The sequence below is a fragment of the Pezoporus flaviventris genome, unplaced genomic scaffold, assembly GCF_033815535.1.
Source record: "Pezoporus flaviventris isolate CSIRO_AGI_PZ_B2104156 unplaced genomic scaffold, CSIRO_AGI_Pfla_v1 ptg000005l, whole genome shotgun sequence".
NCBI classification, from domain to species: Eukaryota; Metazoa; Chordata; class Aves; order Psittaciformes; family Psittacidae; genus Pezoporus; species Pezoporus flaviventris.
In genome coordinates this window covers 4,685,454-4,711,056 of record NW_026892553.1, presented here as the reverse complement: position 1 = coordinate 4,711,056, position 25,603 = coordinate 4,685,454, and the positions used below count along the sequence as shown (strand labels likewise).

The window sequence follows — 25,603 nt, the reverse complement described above, 5'->3', positions numbered from 1 at the left end:
GACATTGACCACAGCCAGCAAACATTATAAATAAGCCTCACATAAATGCCTATTTTTTTTAGTGTCCAGCTAAAACTGCATCTACGTTTGGAACAAGTTGTTGGTGGATTTTTTAACCTGATTTTGTTCTTCAATTGTTTATGCAAATCTATGCAAAAGAAGCCTAAGAGTGCAATGAAACAGCTGCTTCATAGCAGCGATAACAGTACAAAGGAAGAGCGGGGAGACTGAAGTGACAAACTGATACTGGAAATACTGACGTCTGTGGAATGCTGGAACAGAAGCCAGGACAGCAGGAGACCAGTTTTTGTTTATATTCCTCTTTCAGATGTCTAGAAATCAAGTCAATCTTCACTAAAACATGACTACCTTATGAAGCAATAACTACCTACTCTGAGATGGAAACATGAAGACCATGTTGAAGGCTGAAAAACCTCATCTTAGATGCAAGCAGGACAAAAACCATGACAGAATTTTTGCTGTGCTGATGGGAAGCTTTGGTCAGTCCTGAACACTACTGCAGTCTCTGGAGCACAGTAATATCAAGCAGTCTTTTACCAACAGCTCCTTCAAATACAAACACAAGAGAGTAGATAAGGCGTGGACATCTAAGGTCACCACATTAATAAACATGTTTCAAAAGCCCTAAGCACCACTAAAAGAAGATCCAAGAGATGAAGACTGGAACAAATCCAAATGTACCAAGTAATACTAAGGCACACAGTAGGTTTTCCTCCCAGGCCCAGGATTTAACTCTGTTGACAAGTCACACTCCCCATCTATACCAGGCCTGCAAGTATCTTCAGCAAAGCACACAGAACTCTAGGTCAAGTGTACCAACATACTCTGTACTACAGTCCAAAGCTTCTGGATTTCTGAACTTAAAAAGCCATATGTATTATCCTGCAGCAGTGTGACAACGTAACTGCTACATACAACGACTTATTAACTACCAACCTTAAAATCCTTTGGAAAAAAAAAAGGCTTCCAGAGTTTATGCCAAAAAGAACATGGCCAGTATCAAACGGAGTGACTCAACTGAAGAGCCACAGGCAGGGCCTGAAGAGGTTATTAATCCACATCCACTCCAGATTCTTGTCAGCCCACTTAACACCCAATTCTCCCAAGTGCCAGAAGCCTCAGTTAAGGGCATTCAACTAAAGCTGAAAAACACTAACCCTGATGTGTGCATGGTATCATCTAGAGCAGTACTGCTGCAGCAGGGACTTGGAAAACTGAATATTCAAGACTAACACCAGCAGGAACTCAGAGCAGGGGCAAGAAAGCAGAGCTCCTGCAGAGCACACAGGTGGTACCTGTGAAAGCAGCAGGCCTTTGAGCAGCCTCACCACAGTGTTTTGGGACCTGCCAACTTCTGACAAGCACATCACATGGTAAATGCAACTGAAAGAATCCATAGTTTTTCAGCCCAGTTATTCTGCAATCTACCAGATGTAGATACCTGCACTGTAGATATCAAGAGCAGCTCTTTATCTTACCTGAATTTAGCCCTCTAGGATTAGTAAATCGAAGAAAGCCCCACACAGGGTCAATAGAGCCAAGTTAGATGGCAACACATTGAATCTAACATAAAAACAATTTGCATTACTGAATTATTTCATGGTCTATCTTAAAGTAATAGATTTCAGAATAAAAGCCAGAGGCTTTCATTGCATCATTCTGATGCAGTGAAAGCTACAACTGGCAGATAGCTAAAATTCAGTCTGTTACAAGGATGAGTTTTTTTTTGGGAGGGAGCTGGGGAAGAAATCAAGTCAGACAGTGATAGTGAAATTACACTTTTCAAAAGAGTTCAAAAAGGAACACCTGGATTTTACAATCACTACAGATATGCAGCCAGTTCCTTCCCTTGCTCGCCCCCGAATGAGCAGCTACTCTCTACACTAGAGAACATGGTAGGTTCAGGAACTCGAACTAAAGGTGGTAAGTCTGATAAAATCCCGTCATCTGCTCTATCTACAGCTATTAGAACAAGCCAGCTATGATGCAGACTTTCAGTGTATAGAGGACATTAAAAAAACCTGTGTACTTTAACCAGCGTGCAGAGATACATCAACTACTTGATCAACAAAATCATGAACAGCCAGTTTTGGACTGCTGCTCTTAAGGATAGGCTACAGCTTATCTGCCTCTTGAGATGTGTGCAATGATGCAACAGTGGCACACTTGGGCCTTACAGCATTCCTCATCTAGAGAAAAATAAGTTATGTAGCTTAACAGCAAGCAGCACCATTTTTCCTGTAGCTGAGGCACTTAGCTTGATCTCTGGGTTATCAGAGAAAGCTCTGTGAATTACAGGCTCTATTTAGGACTTGTGAACCATAAAAATGAGAGAATAAAGGGATAAATTAATAACAAAAACATCAAGTGTAACAGTGCCGTTGCATAGCTTAGCAAGCTCAGCTGTCTGATGTAATCAGTATGCGGATTTCTTATATTGTAAGAGCAAACTGACTAAAGATTACCACTTTCAAAATGAAGTCCATCTTCAGCTGATAAAGCCAAAAGTTGTTTCTGAGCTGCCCTGCCGGTAGGTGCTATGCTGGTTTTTGCATGCTCACTGCTTAACAGCCAAAATACACTTTCAACACAATCCTAACTGGTAACAGTACATGAGAAGGCTATGCACACGTGGAACAACATGACCCTGCATTTTATCCCCCATTTATACCACCACAGAATGACTTCTTGGACCTGTACAGGAGAACACTGCAATATGCCACTCAACTATGCAACAGTATGACTATAAGGAAACTGTTTGGTTTTTTTTTTTAAATCAGCTATCAGCCAAACGATTCCTCCACCAAGAACCAGCACAATACAGGCCAAGCACCCCCTGCCTTGGTATTCATTTCTTTAGATGCTGTTTAAGGCTGTGGTAATCACATACTTGAGTCAGACATGAACTTGCTATACAGAACTGGAAATGAAATTGGTTTTAGCATAAGCATCCATAACATTATTTCTCACTCCCTGCAAACTGCCAAGAGCCATTTCTTCTCACTATAGGTATTCTGTGAAGTTTCCATGGAGAACACGAGTCAGAAGCATGCTGAAGAGCAGCAGCAGTAAAAGCACAAAATACTGTCATTACCTTGAGGCAGATCACTGCCATTGGGATCACAAGAGTAAGGTGGAAGAACGGCACCAGCTTCTCCCACCTCACTGACTGGAGGAAGAGGGGCTGAATAAATTGGCAATGGCACCAAAGAAACTGCTACAATTAGAAGGAAACAAAAGTCAGCTTTGCAATGGCACGTCAAATGAGCGAGATGCTAAGTCACACGATTCAGCACGCACTTCTTCCTCATCTCAGTGCCCCTCAGTACAAACTTTAACAAAGTTCTCCTTAGTAATCACTTTAAAAGAAATCCAAAACTTTTAAAACCAGACGGGAAGGTTCCAGTCTCACAAGCCTGAACTGTATGTCTGTGTGCAAGCTTCATGTAACTAAGCAGAGGAGCAAAATAAGGGCCACAAAAAACATATTGGGCATTTGTGTGGATCCTGAACCATGGCAGCCAGAGACTCTTTTGGAAGGGACAGTAAAGCCTCAGGACCAGCATCTTAACTCAAGATGATAATTAACTGTAGGAAACTGGGGAGAAGGGAGCTGCCAGGAACTTCTGCCTTCTGAAAAGAGCTGTCTAGCACAACCCTTGGCATTGGTGGCTAAAGGTGGTGAAGGGGGAACCCAAATCAGATACCTCCAGTTCCCATGCAAATTCAGAGGCAACTGTATCCTTCAAAACACAAAAGCAAGAAGTGAGCAGTGAAGTTAAAACTAATACTAAGTCATTTTAAGCCAAAGCAAGTGATCCATAAACCTCAGACATCCAAGTCCACAGATGTAGCATGCACACTCTACCTGGCCTCCCTATAGAAGGGGGAGATACCACAACCGGCTGGCCTGCTGTTTGTGGGGGAACTGGTGTTGTGGCACTTGCTGGACTGGAGGCAACAGAATTTGAGGAGAAACCTGTAGCTGGAGCAGCATAAACAGCTGTAGAGGTTGAGATAGCTGCAGAATTCACCATCACCTGGAAAAGAGTCAGAGTACTCACAGACAACTTGCTTTGACAAAGATTATAGAAACGTCACATACTTGGAAAATACTCACTTCACATAAATGCATCTTGGAAGTCCTAGCTGTAAGGCAGCTAGCTATCCAAGTTCTCTAAAAATTGGCTTGAAAATACCAGCTGCAAAGCATCTTCTCACCCTTCTACAAGAAGCTATGAAGGGGCAGGTAAAGGGAACCCATCTACTGGCACTAACTGAGCAGAGTGGTTGCCTCTTCACAGGGCTACCACATAAAAGTACTAGATACTACCTTCTGGGGACAGCTGTGGGAAGCCACTCCATCTTGAGGTGACACAGAGACTGCCCCTTCTTCCTGAAGGGATTCCAAAGCAAAGCATGGTCCATTTAAGAGGCAAAAGAAGTCCCAAGGCACACACACTATACCTCTATTTTTAAAGGTTTATTTATGGACTATATACACACACAGGGCATCTTTGGTAACTTGGGCAAAAGCAGTTTTATTCTGACAAGCACAGGACTGGCTTTCACACCACTGCAGACCAGCAGGTGACTAAAGAGTTAGTTTCAGACTACAAAAAATAAGAATTCCACAATCAGGTCTATCAGAGGTGACATCTCTCCAGTCCCACAGTGGAGGAGTAAGACTGACTGCAATAGGACTTGAAGGGTAGCATGATAAAAGCAAGTGCTGTCAGGAGCAGAAAAAGTAAACAGCACTCAACTACACACTTTCTCTCTGCAAAGGGGAAAGTGGAAAATCATTAATTATCCTGTGCAATGCAGACTGTATTTGCAGACTCAGATAAAACCCTCAATATTTAGGGAGGAAAGAGGTGTGTGTTTGTGTGAATACATAAATAAAACCACCATTCCCTTCTTTCAAAAGAGGTCTCTGACCTACTATGTTATGCCTGGATCCAAGGACATTTTCTATGAAGAATGCCACACACTTCAGGGATTTGTAATCTGAACAGCCAGTGACTAAAGCTTACCAAGTTTTCCGTAGGCTCTGCTGAACTAAATACTGTTGCAGTGTCACAGTCAGGATCTGGAGGGCATTGGCAAAATTAATTGAAAAAAAAGCAGCATTAAATCTAATGCTTCAGAAAAAGATCATAATGAGTGCATTACAGTCAGCAAGCATCCTAGCAGTAAACACTCAAGTTTTACTAACCTGGAGATGCATACATATATTCATCATGGAATTTCCCTACAAGGGAAAGAACAAGATGCTTTGATTCAAAGGGAAAAAGAAAACAGAAAAGAAAAAAAGCTTAAAGCTGAAGTTACCAGAATTACATGTCAGCGTACCCATTAATGAGCTGCTTTCAGGATCATCATCTTTTGTGCAGGAAAGATATAAAAACTCTCAAGATATGCTCATTTTGTTATTCGACCAAGTATTAAGGTTGCCATTACCAAGTTTATACCATGCACTCATGCATTTTTTGGCAGCAACATGGCCTGCTGCAGACCTACCTAATCACAAAGGTGACAGCATAGCAAGCTCAAACAGAAGTAACAGTTCTAGCAGACAAAGAAAAATACTGTGCTCACACAGGTTTAAAGCTCCTAAAAAACAGATCTTTAGGAGATGCAAGGTACCTACTTTGACAATTTGAAGATCTTCTAAACATTGTCTTTTCTGTTTACCCAACTAATCCTTTAAGGACTCACCACTTTCACTTGCTTCTTCCTCCTCACAGGAATTCAGGATCTGCTTGTTAGGCACATCTGAGTTTGGGCCTCTCCTTGCTACCCAGAATCCTGCTGTACCATGGATAATGGGACCAGGGCTACCCTGGCTCTAAAGAGCAAAATCAAAAGCATGCATTTAGAAATAGTTTAAACCCTTTCCATGCTCTACACACACACACACAGTAGAAACAGGCTAGCAGGCCGAGACTGCTGCAACCAAATCTTACTAGAATTACCGTATGTGTGCCCATTCCTATGCACTTTGATTGCAGCAAAATGGTTACTGACACATTTCTTGCCTTTACCTTTGGTTTTGCCTAGTATACTTCAGGTAATTCACTTTGAAGACCTACCACTGCCCTATGCCATACAGTCAAGTTGTTCCCTCCCAGAACATAGCCAGCTTTATCTCAAGCTCAAAGCTCAAAAGGAATGAGCAGTCCCCAGACAACAGCCAACAAAGACTCCCGTTTTCCTCATGCTGGAGCATTCCCACCACACCACCACCACATCAGTGCATCCACTACACTAATTGCATGGGAAAAGGTTTTCTTTAGTCACAGTTGGCAAATGCAAGTCTGACTCTTTCAAAAAGCAGCACCCATTCAGGTTTCCCACAGGACTCCTTAACACTTCACACAACATTGTGCTGAAGTCAGTCCTTAAGCTGCACCAAAATTTAAAAGATAGAGTTCTCTGAAGCAGGAATCTAGATGTTCAAGAAGTTGATTCACTCTTTTGTGATGGCTAAGGTGACACCCAACATTCTCCTCAGAAGATATGGTGACTATGAGATCGATAAAAGTGCTCAGAGAGGCTTGTAAGATTTCCAAGGTTGAAGCAGAGGTGGTTAAGTCAGAAGATTCTCCCACCAGGCCTCTAGTAGGATGGCAGAGTTTTCTGTGATGTGCATCTTTCCCCAGGAAATGTTTTATTCCTTGACTAAACAAGACAAGGGAGAGACAGAGAAAAGGCTTTGGCATTGACAGTACAAAGTCACTGAATGAACATGAAAATCTATTCATTAGGAGCTGCAGATATATAGTCTATCAAGGGGATGAAAAGCTAGTGAGCTGTATTGATTTTGTGGTGGGGGAAAAAAAATGCCCCACCACTGCAGGATAATCTGTCCTTATGGCTCAACACTCTTGGAAGAAAAATCAGAGCAAAGATTACAGATCTAGCACATGAGGAAAAACTAAACAATGGCTGCTGCTGGAACAGCCGTGGGCAGACTCCCTCTCTCTCATTCAAATGCATGTCTAACATTCACTAAGGTCACTGCTTCAACACAGTAAAAATTCAAACCTACTAGAGTTTTTCTTAAAAAAAAAAAAGAAAAAAAAGAAAATTTCTGCTTTCCTCATCAGCTACCTAAATATCAATTGATTCTTTGTAGCATATCCAACTTTGTACTAGGGTTAGACTACAAATAAAAGACTTACTTTAAAGTTTAAGACTACACTGAGCCACTTTACTATCTCACAGAAAGACTGCTTTAGAAGAAGTCTGTATCTGGAATTTTCTCCTGTTTCTGTAGCAGAAGAAATGGTTTCAGGAACAACATGTTAGCCCCAAAACATCACAAATACAAATTTACAGGCACAATCCAGGCTATCACTATCTAGTTAGACAAATGATAAATTAATGTGGCAAACAAATGAACAGCTTTCTCCCACACTATTTAGAGACAGACATCCACAGGAAGAAGGAATTTTCTTTGTTTAGTTTTCAAACTGCAATGGAAAGGAGAAATATTACCCTACTTCTATGAAAATACACTAAAGAGAAAAATGCTGCTGGTGAGGGGAGGGAGAAAGAAGTGGAATATTCAGAAAAAAAAAGGTTTCAAGCAGGGCTTTTTTTTACAGATCTAGACTCATTTCAGCTATTCCTTCTTGAACACATTCACTGCTACAGCTTATTCCAAGGCAAAAGAAAAAACAACAAAACAAACCTGCTGTGTACTTAGGTAAACAAGTGCTGGTACAGCTCCCAACTCTTTGAGAGATATTAACATATCCTTTGTTAGTAACTTACTGGCAAAGCAGGAAAAGCAGTGTTATCCTCTCCTTCTATTTCATAGAAAGTTATAGTTTCTTCTGGTCCTTGAGGCTGCTCTCCATTCCCTGGCACAAACCCATACTGACACTCCTTATTCACACACTGCATTCGACGGCAGCTACGGCTGTATGAACTTTAAAAACAAGGAAGGAGATTAAGAACTGCCACCATCTGGAGTTTCACCTTCGTTTCATTGCTCAATTTTACTCGGTGCTTTTTGGAGAGGCACAATAAACCCACTGTTTCGTACTGCGCCACTAACAGCCAACACAGCTCTCCATGTGCCACCATCCTCCCCAGCTCTTTTAGAGCAAGATTTTGTGAAGATGTTTATATTCACTTACCAGGACCTGCAGGAGAAATTGCCATAGCTCTGATAGCACCTCTTTCCTGGACTGGGGCAGAATGCTATTTGAGGGCCAACCATGTTGTGCCTGTTTATAAATCGGGCAGATCCCCTAAGTTTAAAGGGTAAAAGATGCAATTACCAGGAAGTGCTTCTTCAGATGGAACTCATTTGCAGATTTACCTACTAAATAGCACAAACTCTCTCCTAACTAGTCTGCAGCAAGAATGGATAGAAAATGAGTGACGATCTCAGACAGGTTTTCAAGGCTGCATACCTTGACATCCCAAATCCACGGTTATGTCTCTGAGGAGTGTTCTGAGGATGATAGGGTTCATAAGGTGGCATGTTCCCACCACCCTGCGAGCTACGAAGTGGAGTGGAGTGCCCCGAAGAAATGCCATGCTGTAGCCGGGGTGGAAGACCTGCCTGACCCCTGCTGTAAGAAACGGTCATAAAAACTTCCTTTCCACGGATTTTCTTAGGCAGTTTCTTCCGTGTCTTTGCATCCATTTCTGCAGTTTCAGTTGAGGACAGAAAAAAAAAAAAAGAAATTTACACCTTAAACACCTGACTCCAGAGCTTCGTTCTCTTTATCAGTTGAGAAGTGTCAATATTTGGACACTCAGAAAACAGTCAACAGCCTATCGCAGAAGAATGCATTTTAAGTATACCCTTATTTTGAAGGCTCTAGGGGGTATTCTAAGTTCTGAGCAGAATGCAAACATCTCACATGTGAATGCCTTCCAAATTCAGCTGATCAAACCAGTGTTCACCAGTGTTAAAATCCCTTTATGAAATCAAACAAATATAGTCCATATTTATTAGCTGGGGAAGCTCTCATCTACCCATTCTCCTCTGCTATGATCAAACCAAACAAGCTGCTTGATTCACAGACCCAATCTCTGTATCTTTTTTTTAAGTGTGAAATTTCTCCTTGGTAATTTCGAGCAACACACTTTGCTGTGTATTTTCAATGCATTTCTTCCTTTGCAAAGACAAATTCATCCCTCTGTCTAAAGGGTCACTTTACATCAAACCCCTGTAGTGAACAAGTTTTATATCACAGCCTTAAGTCACTTCCAGTGTCCAAAGACTGCTACTGTTAAAACTGCCATGAGCTTCTTCCCCACTTCCCCCTGGCTACAAGGAAAGGAATATTGTAGAAACCTTGTACAAACCTATTCCTGAGAAGCATCCACCTGATATTTTCTGATATGTTCCTCCTTTTCTGGTGGAAACCATATTCCAAGCAAGGACAGGTGCTACTTGTGTCACTGGTTTCAAGTTTGTCAAAGGAACTGCATGCCTGCAGGAAGAATACTGATGTTGGCGCCACAAGGATATAATATGTATAACTGCACAACAACGTAAGACAGGAGAGAACAGAAAAACCCACAAACGGGACTGTAGGGAGCTTGGGGAAATAAAGAAAAAATAAATCATCTCTTTCCCTGACAACAAGCACACAATTGTTACTTATTTATTAAACAAGGCAAGCCAGGATTTACGCTCAACACACTGATTTCCCGGTCAAGACTTTGTTCCCTGCACATGTATGCCTATAGAGCTACATCTGAAAGCATGTGACAACACAGGATTTCTGCAGTATGTCATCAAGCTGAATTCTAAGTTTACCCAGAATTCTTGGAGGAAGGTGAATGCTTTGAACAGCAAGGTAGAGGAAGTGATCAGACCCACCAGAAGTGCCAATTATTCAGTTGTTTCAGTACAACGTAAGAACTCCAGAGAAACCAACACCAGAGGGCAATCTGCTTGCTATTCATGAATTAAACCCAAAGTGCAAAAATCATTTCCATCTTTCAGAGAAGAGCAAGCAGCAAGATTTCACAGAATGCATTACAATAACGATTTTGGTCATTAGAAATGGCACTCCTGAAACACTGCCTTTGAGGGGTGATAGCCAACAAGGAAGCAAAGCTTCACTTTGTATTTGAAAGCCTAGGTTCTCTTTTCAAACTATCTTAACAACCCTGTTTAAAGCCTCTGTGAATACATAAACTCAACCAGAAAGAGCTTAAACACAAAGTGTCACCAGGCTGCTTACTTTTCTGCCAACTCCTCAACGAATACAGTCAAGGTGTCACCATCTTGTCCGACTTCCTGGATATGAGCATTGTAATACTTACCTCCAGGCTCCAGACGTACCTGAAGAGAGAAAAGGGAAGCTCTAAAATAGCTAAACTCTACCAGGGGATTTAGAATACTATCTGCAAACAGCTGATAGCAAAGCCTGCTCCTAAATGATCCTATGTTGGCTCAGGAGTCTCAAATACTTCTCCAAAATAGCAGGCAAAATAAAGAGCACTATACTAACTTCAGGAAGAGAAAACCAATCTTCTTATAAGTAACTGAGAGGTAAAATGCCCGCTTTTTTTACTTATTTTTATACACTGTGCCAAGCAGATAAGCATCAAGGAAGACTGTTATTTAAGAACTCAAGGAGAAGAGAAGATAAAACAGGAAACTGGAAAGGAAAGCTCTGCTCAGCTAGAAGCAAGTCATTGAGTGAATCATCAGGACTACCTCAAACAGTGATAAAAAAATAAGCCCTCACTACATACATTAGAATACAAAGAAAGCTGACCTTCCTTTCAGCATTTCCAGACCAGATCATGCTACTCTGACTGTCCAGGCTTGCTGTTAACCCCCAGCGAAAATCTAACAGACAACTAGCTCCAAGGCACACTCAGGGCATTTTGAGCTCTTGGTCTGGAATCTCCACACTCACAGAATGTGCATCAAATTCCCGTTTGCAAGGAATTTCCAAGGAGCTTTTCCTTCATGCTACCCAATGTTTAAAGATTTTAGAAAGAGATTAAATCAAAAAGGAAGTCAGATTAATAGCTACAAGGAAGAGAATGAGAAAAGCCTTGGAAAATTCTATGAAGCCAAATTATTTTAAGGCTTACCATACTCCATTTAAAGAAGTTTTAATAGTTCATCGTAACTGAGTCTCCTTTGTGTACTAACCTGACACTTGTCTCCTAAATAGTACTGTCTCCCAGCAAACACCATGTAGTCAGTTTTTTGAAGCTCTAAAAATAAATGGATAATAAAAAAAAGGAAAAAGCCTTTAAACTACTGTTCTTTCTTCATGTATCCTACAAGTACGTCACGACAGCATCCAACTACAAGTTACAGGCCAATTAAGTACTTCCTATGCATACTTGAACATTCCCCATAGTAATGGTGAAATAACTATAGATGTTCCTAGAACAGACCCTAACCAAGTTAAATCACAGGACATCACTAATATCCAGATAATGCAGTAAGTAGCACTGCTACTTCAAAACTACAGTGCCTTTTGCAAGTTAATCCTGCATTTAATAAAAATCCTGGCATTAAGAATGTTGAACATGTCTTGTCTTGCCACAGTACTGGTGGCACTTGGCAAAACTGAGATGTTATCCAGTAAAAGCTAACGTTGCCTAAAGTCTCATTGCTGCTGGATGTCAATAGTTTTTCAATATTCCTTGCCTGGATTCTCTGCACACCAGTACGCTACATAGATAATTAGTTACTATACCCTGTTCCAAGAATTTTAATGACCCTCTACTGCTTATGCAGCTGTAAAATGCTGAAGCCCTTCAGTATGCAAAGCACTTTGGGTCAGACATTAAATGCCATTTCAAAACTTGTCTCTCTCAGTAACTTCTTTCTTTATGGATCAGCCACAGTGTATCCCAAAGAACAGCAACCTATCTCAATCCACAAAGACCATGAAATCTTTCCAGAAAGTTCAAGCCCAGGAGAGCTGGGAAGCAAGACAAAACTCATCTCATTTGACAGATCTCAATGCTAAATTTGAGATCATTATTGTACATCTCTGAAGCCAAAATCATGCTTAAAAAAGCAGAAGTCCTTGCACACATGCTGCAACAAAAACCTCCCAAATTTGAATGATGTCCAATACAACATTCTGCATTCTGCTTTGAGTCCTCGCATTTCCCATACTGTAGTCAGTAAGTATCAAAGGCCAGATTTTTGGCAACCTTGTAACCACTGTACAGTGTCAGCAGCAGTGTATTTCATATTTTGAAAGGAAGCCAAGAAACCAGCTACTAGCAAGATGTACTATCTACAAGTATTTGCTGGGTTAACCAGGATCCCTCACATTTCAGTTGTGAAGAATCAGCTTCTCTGACAAATTTAACACTGAGCCTAGTACAGAGAGCCTTCTAGTTTTTCTTTTTTAAAGATACCTTTTCTGCTGTCCAGCCAAACATCAAACTCCACATTTCGATAGATCCCAGGGTCCAGAGCCTTTAGTACTTTATAAGGAACAGGCATCTTTGATGGATTTTCCAGATGCTAAAAAGAGAGTTGAAACAAGTGCATTTAGTGTGCTCAGCATGGTCTCCACCCTGCTAGCATCTATGGAACACTTTAAAATGTACAAATGCCATTTTCCAAGACTTTCACTTCTGCTGTATTTTCCTAAAAACTAAACCTTAAGAATATGAAAACACATTTAACCATTCAGAAGCTGAGCAAAAAGACTTGGGAAGGTTAGAAACAAGCTCAAAACTAACATTTAACACGTTCTTTACTCGGAAAGAATCAAAGGAAACCAACTAGACCAATGAAATCATAGTTTCAGATGTTGGTGGGAGTTTCAGTTATTATATCTGAAAACATGTTTCTACAGAGTTTCTCAAACTGTTCTAGAGTGATTTATACTGTGTTCAAACAAAAGTGAGCCAATTTAAACCACTTCTAGGAAAAGCAAACAGCAGACCAGAAAACATCTATAAGCTCCATCTTTGAAGGGATATTAGCTAAAGAACAAGAGAACATCAGAAAGGAAAAAGGCTTATCCAATTTAATAGAAACTTAGGGGCAAAACCAAGTGACAAGCAGATGTTAAAAATAAGCCACCCACTTTCCACAATGTCATTTTACAACGTGGAAAAGAAGGTATAGCCCTAACAAGGGTAATGTCATACAACAACAGCAACAAAAAGAACACACCATAAGGAACTCTTTCCTAACTGACAAACCTTTTCTTCTTCAATGCCTTGTTTGAACTTATCTTCCTGTGGATTGTCAGTCTCATTGCCTTCCCAGTCGTTCAGTCTAAGCAATTGAAAATAAGATTACAAAAGATACAATGCACAATTTCTAACCAGGATTAAAATCAACCAACTGTACACACAACCTGAAAAAGCACTATGGTGCCATCAAGTGGTAGATTTTTGCCTTAAACACAAGCCACGGCTACGATAGGGTACAGGACAACCCTTTCCCTGATTTCATCTTTACTTGTTCCAACACCCATCCCTAATGGGGGCTACTGCTTGCATTAAGAAACGATGAAGATGATTCCACTGACTGATTAAACTCTTGCACTGCCAAGTTTAAGAAGTCACCCTAAATCCTATCAAACCAATGTCATCTGCAAGCATTCAGATGCAACCCTTGCAACCCTGCAAGCCTTTCTAATGACTTGAGCAACACAGGATATGAGGGTTTCTATAGTGACATCCTGCCTGTTCCTCTTGTCCACAGTGATCCAACAGACTTGAATGAGTCCACTTTATTACTTGAGGTATGATTCCATCCAAAAGAGGACAAAGTCAAGCAGAGCTGATTTTCTCAATACATTAATTCCTCTGCAGAGTGACAGAGGCTTAGAAGGATAATAACAGGTTTTCACTAAAATTCTGATCACAAAGATCAATTTTATTTACAAATAAGCTGTCATTTTACAGAGTAACACACAACTATAACATAGCCAGCAGCATAGGCTTTTCAGTTACATGATACTTCCCAGCCCCAAGGAAAGCACATTCTCTTCCACAATATATTTCAGCTTTGTGTTTGCGCCACAGGATAGATAAAAGAGTTAATAACCCATAAACACTGGAAAAAAAACCTTGAAAAAATTGCTCTTTGCAAGATTTTTAAAGGGTTTTTTCCTTCCCTTTCACCATATTCCCCTCCCAAAACACTACCTCTTTTCTGATGGATTTCTGGATACTTTTTCATGAAGACAATCAAAGTTTGCATCCTCACTTGCCACAGAGACATTGTTTCTGTTCTTCTTGGATCCACTTCGAAACATCTCCACTGCAGACTTTAATTCTTCCTCATCCATGCCAAACACATCCTTGTACAGGATCTCATATAATACAGCTGAACAAATCAACACAAAGCTCAAACCAAATTAAGGTAACACCAGAACAGTAAGAACTGCTGCAAGTTTCAAGGTAAGCGTATCTTCATATATTATCTATTGTTACAAAGCACTTGTTATATTACATTCAGTTAATGAGAGAACCATAAAATAATTCAGGTGGGAAGAAGGGACCTCTGGAAGTCATTTGGTCCAATACCCCACTTAACAGCTAGAATAACAAGCGTACATTAATATACAATAAATGAGCTTCCATCCTTCTCCACTGCACCTCTGAAAACCAAAGCAAACACTGCCTATAAACATATGAAAACACCTAATTTTCTTCCATAGGAAAAGGATTTCAAAATTACCCTGGCAAATAGCAGCAGTTTCCTGGAACTGTTTTGTATACACAGAGTCATAATGGCCATTGCCTGAACAACACAGCAAAACCTGGGAAAAGAAAACACAGTTTAAGTCCGGAATGATGTAAAACTTAACTGTGTTCGAAATCCTAGCTCAAGACCACATAATTCTTTTTCATTCTACAGTCAATACCAGCTCATCTAAACCCAATAAATACTCTAAATATGAAAAAGGTGTAGAATCAGCTTAAAAACTGAATCCTAGTAAACTATCTAAATAAATTTGTCTATTATACCAAGGAAAACTATCAATTTGTACATCATGCTGCATTAAACATGAAATAATTGGTTTCCAACCTACCTCTGAAACCACCAAGTGCTCAAGAGGTAAAATAAATACAAGCTATTAAATTCAGTACCCCAATACACACTGCCCAAGCAACAAAGGCACATTTCGCTGTTCCCTGCCTGAGGGACTAGAAAAGCATCTACTTCTCCAGCCCTCAGCAAATCCCTGCTTTTAGAGATACTACGTTGTCCTTTTGCTTTCTGCAACATATGCACTGACATCCCACATAAACATACACCATCAAACCTCATCTTGCCATATGATCACAACTAGCAAAAGCCCAGGCTGTCAGCACACTCCCAGCAAGGAAGCTTCCCAGTTAACCAGCAAAAGCTGGGATGCCAGGGCTCTTATTTCAGTGTGCACTATGCCTTCTGCCAACTCAAGCTCTCATCTCATGGTAAGAATGAGCAACAGCAGACAGAGCTACTGGCTGTAGATGCAGGGTAATGACAGACAGCTGCCAACACTTAATGAGAGCTCTGGTGATGAAGCCTTTGAGGACAAACACACAGTTAGACCATCCTGCTTGATTTTTAAAGCTGGCTCATTCTGAGTTAGATTAAGCTATGCAGAAAAAGAAAGAAGCACATGTAAACAATGGCAGTTATTCTCTAACCAACAGAGAACAGCTGCAGCAGCACAGGTTTCAGAACAGACCAGCCTCTTTGGCAAATATAGTAGCCTACACTGAATTCCATACTGCAGCAACTTTTCTGGCTTTGTGCCCAAGCTAGTCATGGAATTGTGTGGACACATCTACATGACTGCAGAAAACACAAGAAGGGGCAGATAGGATGTAACACAGAATATTTCTCCTTTATGTGCCTTCTCTTGACCCCCAGCAGTAATTCTTGTCTATATAAGCTCTTCCATTAGCTCCTGTTCTTAACAGTGCTCAATTTGTACGTCATAGAAATGAACCAGTTTGTTAATCAATTTCCATTAACTTCCTGTTTTCAGAAGAAAAGCTGCACACCTCATCCAATGTCAAGAGCAGAGGTACTGGAGGTGAGGGAAAACACCCTCTCTTCACCAATACAATAAACAGATCTTGTTCTGCTCTTCAGCTCAACCTAGGTATTTCATTTTACCTTGTTGGATCAGTCAAATTCCCACTGAGAAGGGTTTTTACCCAAAGAGATTTCAGAGACATGGAAGAACATTCTGGAATTGCAATGTTATCTCTTCCTGTCAAAACTGGACTTCTCTGCGATAATGTGCTAGCGTAACAAATGACTGGCAGGAGAACAACACACGATCCACCTCTCAAATGGGAAGCAAAGTTACTATAATTCACTGCTGTGCAAATACTGTGCTTTTTCCACAAGCTGAAGTCAGTTTGGGGTTTTGTTCAGGTACAAAAGAGCACTGGACTTACAAGAGCCCAATTCCAGTGGCAATTTTTAACAGCTAAGCAGGACTGGAGGTCACTAGGATTTAGGGGTAGGAAATTGCCTCACTTCTGCTCACCTTGTCATCAAAGCCATTGTTCGTAGCATAAATGGGTGGCTTTCCAGGGTAGCGGTAGAGAATAAAGTCTCGCCTAGGTAAGCAGAGGAAAAACAATACTCGAAAGAACACACTTTTAGTAGAACCATATTATGGAGAAGTTTGCAGGAAGCTGTTTATAGGAAAAACAAGGAGAATACTTTTCCTGATAAATGAATGCTACCATACAGCAAGAGCTAGATGAGCAAACACTCATCTTAGGGGAAAACAGTTATGTGGGAAAGATTATTACACTTAGTCACAGACTAGGTCAGGTATCTGTGCTTACAGCAGGGTGCTCAGACACCAAGGCAATTTAAGTGTCACCCTGCAAACGATTAGCGCTGCAGCACAGGGAACCAGGAACTCTTGCAAAGCTTGTTTGTTCCTTCAGTACAAGAACAGAATGAGCCTGCAAAGGGAGGGTTCTTCCTTCTACCACTGGAGAGCCAGACAGCTTGTTACAAGACAGCAGCACCTGCACAGGCTTATGTTACCTTTCACATAAGCATGAGAGCTTACACACCAAGTAGGCCCATTACTCCTCACTACTGGAGCTTTCAAGAACACCTACATGAGTTTTAGTTATGCTTATAATTACCACACAGCACTTCCACTACACATAGCTACTTGTTTGTTCCCGTTTTCTATCCTTCAGCCACTAGAAGGAAATGTTCTTTGAACATTAGCACAAAGATAATAAACATAGCTGGAAATTGACCCTCCCCTTAAATGCAGGCTATGAGAACAGGGGCTGTGGTGGCACCTGTTTACACAGTAGTTTAGCTTTGTTTGGACAGCATTTCTCAGCATGTTTCACACATTACTATCTCAGCAACAAACAAATAAAAGGTCCTGGGGCCAGAATCCAAATGCCATTAAAGTAAAAGCAAAATGAAACTTAAGGAAGAGACACTTACTTGTACACCACTGATAAGGCACTCATTTCCAGCTGGCCAGCACTTTCCTGTGCAAGATTATGAGACTACGTGAGCTAGCGGAACAGTCTTCAATACTGAGAACCTAAGTTCTCTCTTCTATGAGGATATGTAACCAAATTCATCCATTGCTTAAAACAACCAATGCATTGAGAATCGAGATATTAGTATTTCCACTTCTATGGCATACAAAAGCCTGCAACATGGGATGGGCATGAGCTGAATAAAATGGAGCTAGTTCTGGCAGCAACTCTTAATCACATCACTCAAGATGTATTTTTGTTTTAATTTAAAGCCACTACATTTGTTTCAGAGATTGCTGCATCCACCACACTTACTGGCTAAAGTCTTCATAAAAAGTCTGATCTCTAGTGTTTGAACCTGGGGACAGAGGAAGAACCAGCGGATTGCAAAGCCTGATCATCACTTGATGTGACGTACACCACACATATTTTGCCTTTTCCTTCTGAGAGAAGAACTGCAATTATGAATAAGGCCCATGAGAGGCTTCAGCTTTACTGTCCAGTCTGCACACATTGCTCCTTTGCACTAACACAAATGCACCAGTAAAATATTGATACTGATTGATATGGTTTATACATGTGAATATTCAGCACAAATTCATTGTATTACCTATGAAAATAGAACCCCAGGATTGGGGTCTATCTAAACACAAAACCCCAGATCACCAGATTTTAAGCAACCACCTGATTATTTTCCTGGTTTTGGCCCCTAAAATTTTAATCTCTTACCAAGTATTAGATCAGTCTTACCTTTGGATCTCCCAGTCGTTCAAGGTATTTCTCAAATGATCCTTCCACATACTTTTAGCAAAGAATAAAACAAATGTAAAAACTTAGCTAGTTGCAAAGCAAAGTTAAACAGAAGCTGCCCATTACTGGCTAGTGAATGGAAGGGGGCAGAACAGGGGTTGGGAGCACAGACACCAAACTGGGGATTAGTTTGCCACTTCCTATCGTCTTTGGTTTCTGAAGGGCTGTGGTCTGACTGGGGGTATGACTTCACTGCTCCCTGCATGGGGTACCAACGTGGGAATACCAAGAGAGTCTAAAGAACTTAAGAGCATAATCCTGTAAACAGGGACTCATCTGCCTCCTAAATCAGACTGAGCACTTAACTGTGATTACAAGGCAACTGGGGGGCAAAACACACACCAAAACCAAGCAAACACACACAAACCCCACCAAAATAAATACACCTAAATATCTCATTACTTTATGCAACAATTAAACACATTCTGGGGGTTTCCGCCATCTTTTGATGTTTGTTTCTTTACTCCAAAATCCTATGAATTTCCTGCCTACTGAATTCTGCTCCAGAGAGAATATACTACACCAATAACTACCACCTTACAGGTTAGTTAGGTATTAGTAACTTGATCTCAGGAGCTTCAGAATATAAACCCAAGTAAAACTTGTGCGATAGCAACTCAAGGTAAGCAAGCAAGCACGCTGCTGCTCCTGCTCTATTACGTGCACGAAACCTGGCAAAGCATGACATGTTTTCAGCGCACCTTAAACCACTCGCCACCTCCCACATCGCCCCCCGACTACACGTGCAAAGCTGCTGAACATGGACATTACTTACAGATTCAAACTGAAGCTGATGCTGCCTCATAAACGAAACACAAGCTTTCCTAACTTCTAGGTGGTGAATTTGAGTTAAAAACAGCTGGGAAAAAAAAAATCCCATAAAAGGTTGTAGAAGAATGAAAGAAAATATTAAAGTTATGCTTTCCGTTAGGCTTGTTTTACTCGTAGTTTATGGGTAACCCCACCACAACACACTGTACTGCAGGGTGCCACAGGCAGCTGTGGGAAGCAGCTCACTGGGAGCCCCAGGGTGACCGCACATCCCCTCGCACATCCCACCCACGGGGCACCCCGGAGGGGTCTCCGGCATCACCCACCACCCGCGGGCAGGCAGCAGACACGGCCCGGCGAGGAGCTGAGGCGCCGGGACCGTTACCGGAGCCGTCCCACGGCGTACCTGCTCCGAGACGGCTCGGAAGAAGCAGGAGGTGTCCTTCGCCGTCACCTTGCGGTACAGCCCCAGGCTGCCCAGGTACTTGTCCATGGCCACCTCGCTGAAGGACTTCTGCCCGAAGTACTTCTTCCAGCCCTTCTGCATCGTCGCGGGTGGCAGCGGCTGAGGCGAAGGCGGCAGCGGCTGAAGCGGCCACGGCACGCGGGAGCTCCACGCAGAGCGCTGCGCTGAGCGGCGCGTGGGGCCTCGCCGCGCGGCTGCTGCTAATGAGGGGCCGCCGCACAACGCGCCCACCTGCGCCCGGCCCGGCCGCAGCACCCCCTTCCTTGCCCGCCGCATACGGAGAGCAGCCCCGAGCACGGCCCGGTCCGGCTCCCGCATTCCCCTCCCTGCCCGCCGGCCACCGAAAGCGGCCCCGAGCGCGGGTCGGCCCCGAACGCGGCCCGGCGGCGGAGACCCCTCCGCGGCCATTTTACGGTGCCAGCCAGGAGCCCCCCGGTCCCTGCTCCGCTCTACCCTTAACGACCGGAAGGGCCGGCCGGGACCGTGGGTTCGAGTCCCTCGAACATCGATAACCCCCTACGGAGGTCATAGAATCACAGAATAAACGAGTTTGGGTTGGAAGGGACCCTCAAAGCTCATCTCGTCCAACCCCCTGCAATGAGAAAGGACATCTCCAACTAGATCAGGCTGCCCAGAACCACATCCAGCCTGGCCTGGAGTGTCTCCAGGGATGGTGCATCCACCACTTCTCCAGGCACCCTGGGCGTCTGTTTTACCACCCTCGTTGTAAAGATTTTGTGGGTTTTTTTTCCCCCTCACATCCAGCCCGAATCGCCCCTCTTTTAGTTTAAACCCATCCTAGCGCAGCAGGCCTTGCTAAAAAGTCTTTCCCCATCTTTCCTTTAGGGAACCTCTGCCTGGGAGCTTGGGAGAGAAGGGAACCCTTGCTAAGCCCTTGCCAACTGGTCATTCAAAACTGCCTGCAACATTCTTGTGTGCTCTCAGGCTGGAGCTGAGTGAGCAGTAAACTGGAAATAACACCAGCTCCATAGAAATCATGAAGTGAAAAATTCCTCTAATAAAGTGTTCAGGGAAAACTTTGCAAAAATCACTCTCGCACGACAGTGCAGCACTGTCTACTCCTCTTGTAACCCTTGTGCTTCATTTGATTGGGAACGTGATTCCATGCACATTTAACTTGCTGGTCAAAATGGCGCTAGGACATCAGATGCACTGATCCAGGAGTTAAGCAACATTCATTTAAGCAACAGCAACCAAAAAAAGAGAACCCAACAAAACCCAGCCAAGCAATGTACCTGCAGGCAGAGCTGTCAGCACCAGCTGCACACTGAGACAATTCTGGAGATTAGACACCAAACAGCCTGCGTGAACGTTTTTCAGAGTATTTACTTAAACCAATGGATGGGAGCATCAACACAGTTGACAATCTCAACACTTGAAATGGGGAGCTCCAGTCAGCATCAAACAGGAAACACCACACTCCAGAGAAGTCCAAACCAAGTAATGATGGCATAGCTGCATGAATGGATCGACTGCATTGCACAGCCAGTTCCTCTCCTATGGGCCATGCTGTATTTTGGGGGGCAGTTTGGCAGCAGATTTGCAACTCTTGACTCTTCCCACCCAGATTTACCACATACATGCCCCTTCCCTTTGAAGAGGCTTCAATTTGTGTTTCAATTCTCCATTCAGTGCTTCTGTAAACACATGAGAGCTGAAGACATCTGCTCATTTGCAGAACATCACAGGAACATCAAAAAGAACAACTTACTTCCACTAGAACTAGGAAAGTATGGTCAAGAGACAAGGACGTGCATGCCATACTGGTTAAGAAGTAATTTAGCTTGTCCTCCTCACTGCAATCACCAACTCCTGCAGATTTTATGAGGCAAATATGTGTCTGTCCAAGAAACTTGACAGTTCATACTCCCCTTCCTTGTTGGCACTCTGTTCTTTGTAGCATAGGTAACTCTGAACCCGCGCTAGACAGGAACCATTTAACATTGGTTAATGCTAACAGACATGTTGTTTGAGGGTTTGTCCCAGCTGCTGGACTCTAAGTATGGAAGACCTCACTAGGAGAGGAATAAAGGTTTAATTGTCATTTTTATTCCTCTGTATTATTTATTGAATCCCAAAAACTTGATCCAAGAACAAAGCAAACTTTTCTGGCTGTCCAGGAGGAAAAGGTTTCAAAGTTGGTAACTCCATCGACTGCAGCGTCTCCACAAGAGTGCTGTAGAAACAGACCAAAACCCGACATTAAAAAGAAATCCACTCCAAAGGGAATTTTTTTTTCTCCACACAAGTTTCTTTCTATTCATCCATACATAATCCTTTAGCATGGAAGCAAAAATAAGGAAGTGTATGTTTCAATACACTTTGTTTCAAGACCCCCACAAAGCAGTGGGCCCCAGCGCTCACTGCTCACAGACAGCACTGCTGAGAACACGCTTCAATCTGTCACAAACAATCTCAGCTCTTTACTTTCTTATCTCTGGCTGCAATGTTGGGTGACTCAACAAGACCTGAGGACCTTCACCATAAACCATCCCAGGATACCCATCCTAGCTGAACACACGGCATAGTTCTCCACTTAACACATAGCCAGAAGAACAGTTAAATCAATCTGTTTGCTTGGTTTTGTCAGGCTGCAAATAAAGACTCTGATGCCAGGCACTGCTCAACAAAAATTCCATCCTGTCTCCAAAGCTGTCAGAAGCACTGAGATAATAAGGTAAGGGACTTGCCCAACAGAAGTGAGTGACAGGCCTCGTGTTTTAAGAAAGCTCTCCCAAAACATGAAATCCCATTTGCAGGGCAAAGGAGTAAGATACAGACTAAGGAACAGGAGTTACACTTCCTCTGCCTTCAACTTAGGGGTCAGCTGTTATTTATAGAGTGCAATCAATCATAAAGAATCATAAAGAGAAAACAGTAACATACAGTCAAAACAAGAGATCAAATGAATCTAACAGGAGCTAGGATAAACAAATAAAAGGAGCTGGCTGTTTTGGTGGTGTCATTGGGGGGGGGGGGGGGGCTGTGTTTTGGCAGTGGTACTTCTCTGGGAGGTTGGCTGCTTGGTGGTTTGTTCTGGGGTTTTGTAGTGTTTTGTTTTGTTCCCCTGAAGTGACAGGCAGCAATCTGTGAAACTCCTTGTCAGAGGATGTGGTGCATTCAGGAAGTTTGGTTGAAAAGGCAGCCCAAGAAGGTACTTGGAAAAAGGAGATATTGAAAGTTATTAACCAGACAGCATCTGTATAGGAATCCCCCCTCAATCAAAGCACTTAAGAGCATGAGAGGGAATCTAACCCAAGGAAGTACCTTATGCTTGTGCCCCGTTTCTACTTTAGGCTGGACATCTGCATATGGCTACTGCAATGAGGATACTGAACTACATGGACTCCTGATCCATACCAGTGAGGCCAATTTCATGTTTTATTTTAAACACTCCAAATCCTTTCAACTTGATGATGTCAAGTCAACTTTAGTGCCCTTTATAAGGAAAATCCAAACAGGAAAATGATGAAATGGGAGTCCTAAGTCTGCAGGGAACAATTTAGTCCTTAGAGTTCATGGTTACAAACCAATGGTCTGGGTTGTATTGTTTCTGGACTTCCAAAAAGAATCCAACACCTGCTAAGAGCAGAGAAAGAGTGAACCTACTGGGTGCCTCGAGGATGCTACCTGACTGTTCCAAATTCAGTCACTTCTGTTGGCTTTAAACTGCTCTTCTTTCAATCTGAATACATGTGCCCTTGAAGAAAAATAAAAGATTTAAAAGGAGCCGTGGTCAAAAAGCATGGCTGTTGGTGAATTGGAACCGATCCACTGCGGGAAATCTACCTTGCAAACAAATGGCTGTTACAGAGAAGGATGCAGATTTCCCTGCCACATTCTCAGTGCTGTAAGCCAGTGCCGATGCTGAACCCTCCTTGTTCAGCTAGGACAGCCATAGCAGCTCCATACCTGCAGTTACAGTAGAGGACATGCCCATCTTTGTGGAGCTGTTTCGCCAGTTCAAGCTGATGGTTGTTCATCAGCTTCTCATTTATTACTACTATTAGTGGTTTTCCTTTTTCTAGAGTCTCCAGACAGCTACCTGCGCCTAGAGGAGAAACAGAAAACACGCTGAGTTTCTGCCCTGATACATGAAATATCTCCCTGTTCGCTCTTGCAGCACAGGGGACTCCCGACGGTGAACATTTAACCACTCATCTCAGGTGTGGGCATGAACTCACTGCCAGCCCACCCTGAGCTGTTGAGGAACAGACTTCATCCAACCGACTTCCACTCGTGCCCGAGGAGAACAGGCTCGGCAAGCAGCCGGGGCTCTACCTGCGTGGCTGATGACCAGGTCCGCCCTCCGCAGGTCCTCAGCCAGAGACTCCTTGTAGCGGAAGGCTTCCACTTCCACGGCCACGTCCGGGCCGCCGAGCAGCGCCGGGTCCAGCGCGCACCGCCCCACCTGCAGCACCAGCTTCCCGTAGCCAAGGCTCTGCAGCACCTGCGGCGGAAGGGCGGCAGAATGGCGGCTTGCGTGTACCTAGGTCGGGCACCGAGGCCACGGCTACCCTCTGCCTCCGTACCACACACCGTGGCCCTCACGCTCCCCGCAACTCAACCGCTCCCCGCGCCGCGTCAGACAGGCGCTGGCGGGAATGGGGAGGGCGGAGCAGCTCGCAGCGCGCAGGCGCGCGGTTGAAGCGGCGGGGCAGGCCGTGCGGCGGGCGCGGCGGGGCGGGCTCACCTGCAGCGCGGGCGGGGAGCAGACGGCCGCGATCAGGTCATCGAAGCTGGTGGTACCCACGGTGACGAGAACTAACTTCATGGCCGGCGGCCCCAGCGCCGAGCGGGTCTGCGCGCGGGGACCCGCCAGAGGGCGCCGTGCACCGCCCGCTCCGCCCTGCCCGCCCCAAAATGGCGGCCAGGCTGAGGGCGCCACGGGGACACGCCCTCTTCTCCTCACGGCCCCGCTCTCTCCGCCCAGCGACCGGGGGACGGGGCAGGGTTGGGATCGGCGTCTCGGTCCTCCTGCTGAGGCAGAGAAAGCGCGAAAGGATCGTGGTAACGGAGCGCTCACTCGTGCTTAGGAGATTGGTGTTTCTGAGCCGTTGCCTGAAGCGGTTGAACAGTGGGTCCTGCAATGGCGGCCCAGGGCCTGACACATCCCCTTGAGCATTGTGCCTCTCTGGGACACACCGCTCGTGGTGAGAGCATCGGCTGGGGACTTGTAGCGTTGCAGAGCAAAGGCAGGGGGATACAAACCTGCCTTCAGATGAGTGGAGGCAGGAGAAGATGGTATCAGTTTCTGCCAGCGAGTGAGCTTGGGGGGGTTTCTCCTTCCATTGATGCCACAGGGACTGGTGAAGGTGGGAAACAGAAGGGAAAAAGACATAGTTTGAACTCTGCATTCTGTGTTTTTGTTAGACAGCTTCAGTAATTCTGGCTATGTAGGTGTCCTGTGCCCACTCCCCCAGAAATGATGCAAACCCATAGAAACTGCTCTCTGCTGACTTACTTGATTCCAAGAGGTCGGACATAAGAGTTGAGCGGTCTGAATGGATGAACCTGTCACAGGAGCTGAGACTGCAACTCAAGGAAAACCCTGGAATCCTTTTCAGATCCTCCGGGTTTCTTTCCCTCACTTCGCCAGTGACCAGTGTTAGCTCCTTGGGGAGCTGCTCATCTTCTGTGCCTCCAGCTACAAGGCAGTGCTATGAAAAGCTTTTCGTGGAGGCAATCATGTGCAGACGTTGAGTGTTCTAAAAGCCTTCAATGCAGCAGTGTCTGAAAACACTGAAGAGGGGTTTTTTTGCCTTCTTCCCTTGGCCTTCTGAAAGACACATTCTGAGTATCACTGAATACAAGTAGGTTTCTCCTCCTCCCTATTGCCCTTTAAGCACACATCTTTCTGATGCTGTTTCAGGGCAGTCTTCCTGCCTTCTTAAGAGGTCTGAGGAGACTGCTTCCTTGAGCAAAGGTATGTCAGCTTCCTGTGGAATGTGATCCTCAGAGCCAAGGGACAGTGAATCAGGCAGGAGCTGAGGCTGGAGGTGAAGGCCACTTCTGAAATATAAAAATGCTGTTTAAACCACATTAACTTCATTG

General features: G+C 43.7%; 1 protein-coding gene across 1 annotated transcript in view; it reads right to left on the bottom strand.

Annotated features, from left to right (window-relative positions):
• ALG13 (ALG13 UDP-N-acetylglucosaminyltransferase subunit) overlaps nucleotides 1-24,397 on the bottom strand; it is a 28,552-nt gene extending 4,155 nt beyond the window's left edge. The window contains exons 1-26 of the mRNA XM_061446385.1: nucleotides 24,243-24,397; nucleotides 23,831-23,999; nucleotides 23,462-23,600; nucleotides 21,617-21,725; nucleotides 19,469-20,044; nucleotides 19,067-19,150; nucleotides 18,232-18,282; nucleotides 17,441-17,487; nucleotides 16,503-16,575; nucleotides 14,687-14,768; nucleotides 14,152-14,332; nucleotides 13,198-13,273; nucleotides 12,400-12,508; nucleotides 11,168-11,232; nucleotides 10,242-10,342; nucleotides 9,355-9,482; nucleotides 8,451-8,688; nucleotides 8,172-8,285; nucleotides 7,804-7,960; nucleotides 5,743-5,872; nucleotides 5,240-5,275; nucleotides 5,058-5,113; nucleotides 4,791-4,801; nucleotides 4,332-4,490; nucleotides 3,890-4,095; nucleotides 3,116-3,238 (exon numbers count right to left, since the gene is read on the bottom strand). Of these exons, the coding sequence (XP_061302369.1) occupies nucleotides 3,116-3,238; nucleotides 3,890-4,095; nucleotides 4,332-4,490; nucleotides 4,791-4,801; nucleotides 5,058-5,113; nucleotides 5,240-5,275; nucleotides 5,743-5,872; nucleotides 7,804-7,960; nucleotides 8,172-8,285; nucleotides 8,451-8,688; nucleotides 9,355-9,482; nucleotides 10,242-10,342; nucleotides 11,168-11,232; nucleotides 12,400-12,508; nucleotides 13,198-13,273; nucleotides 14,152-14,332; nucleotides 14,687-14,768; nucleotides 16,503-16,575; nucleotides 17,441-17,487; nucleotides 18,232-18,282; nucleotides 19,067-19,150; nucleotides 19,469-20,044; nucleotides 21,617-21,725; nucleotides 23,462-23,600; nucleotides 23,831-23,999; nucleotides 24,243-24,323 (3,301 nt within the window). The 5' untranslated portion in view covers nucleotides 24,324-24,397. The remainder of the gene's footprint in view (nucleotides 1-3,115; nucleotides 3,239-3,889; nucleotides 4,096-4,331; nucleotides 4,491-4,790; nucleotides 4,802-5,057; nucleotides 5,114-5,239; nucleotides 5,276-5,742; nucleotides 5,873-7,803; nucleotides 7,961-8,171; nucleotides 8,286-8,450; nucleotides 8,689-9,354; nucleotides 9,483-10,241; nucleotides 10,343-11,167; nucleotides 11,233-12,399; nucleotides 12,509-13,197; nucleotides 13,274-14,151; nucleotides 14,333-14,686; nucleotides 14,769-16,502; nucleotides 16,576-17,440; nucleotides 17,488-18,231; nucleotides 18,283-19,066; nucleotides 19,151-19,468; nucleotides 20,045-21,616; nucleotides 21,726-23,461; nucleotides 23,601-23,830; nucleotides 24,000-24,242) is intronic.
• Nucleotides 24,398-25,603: the final 1,206 nt, after the last annotated feature.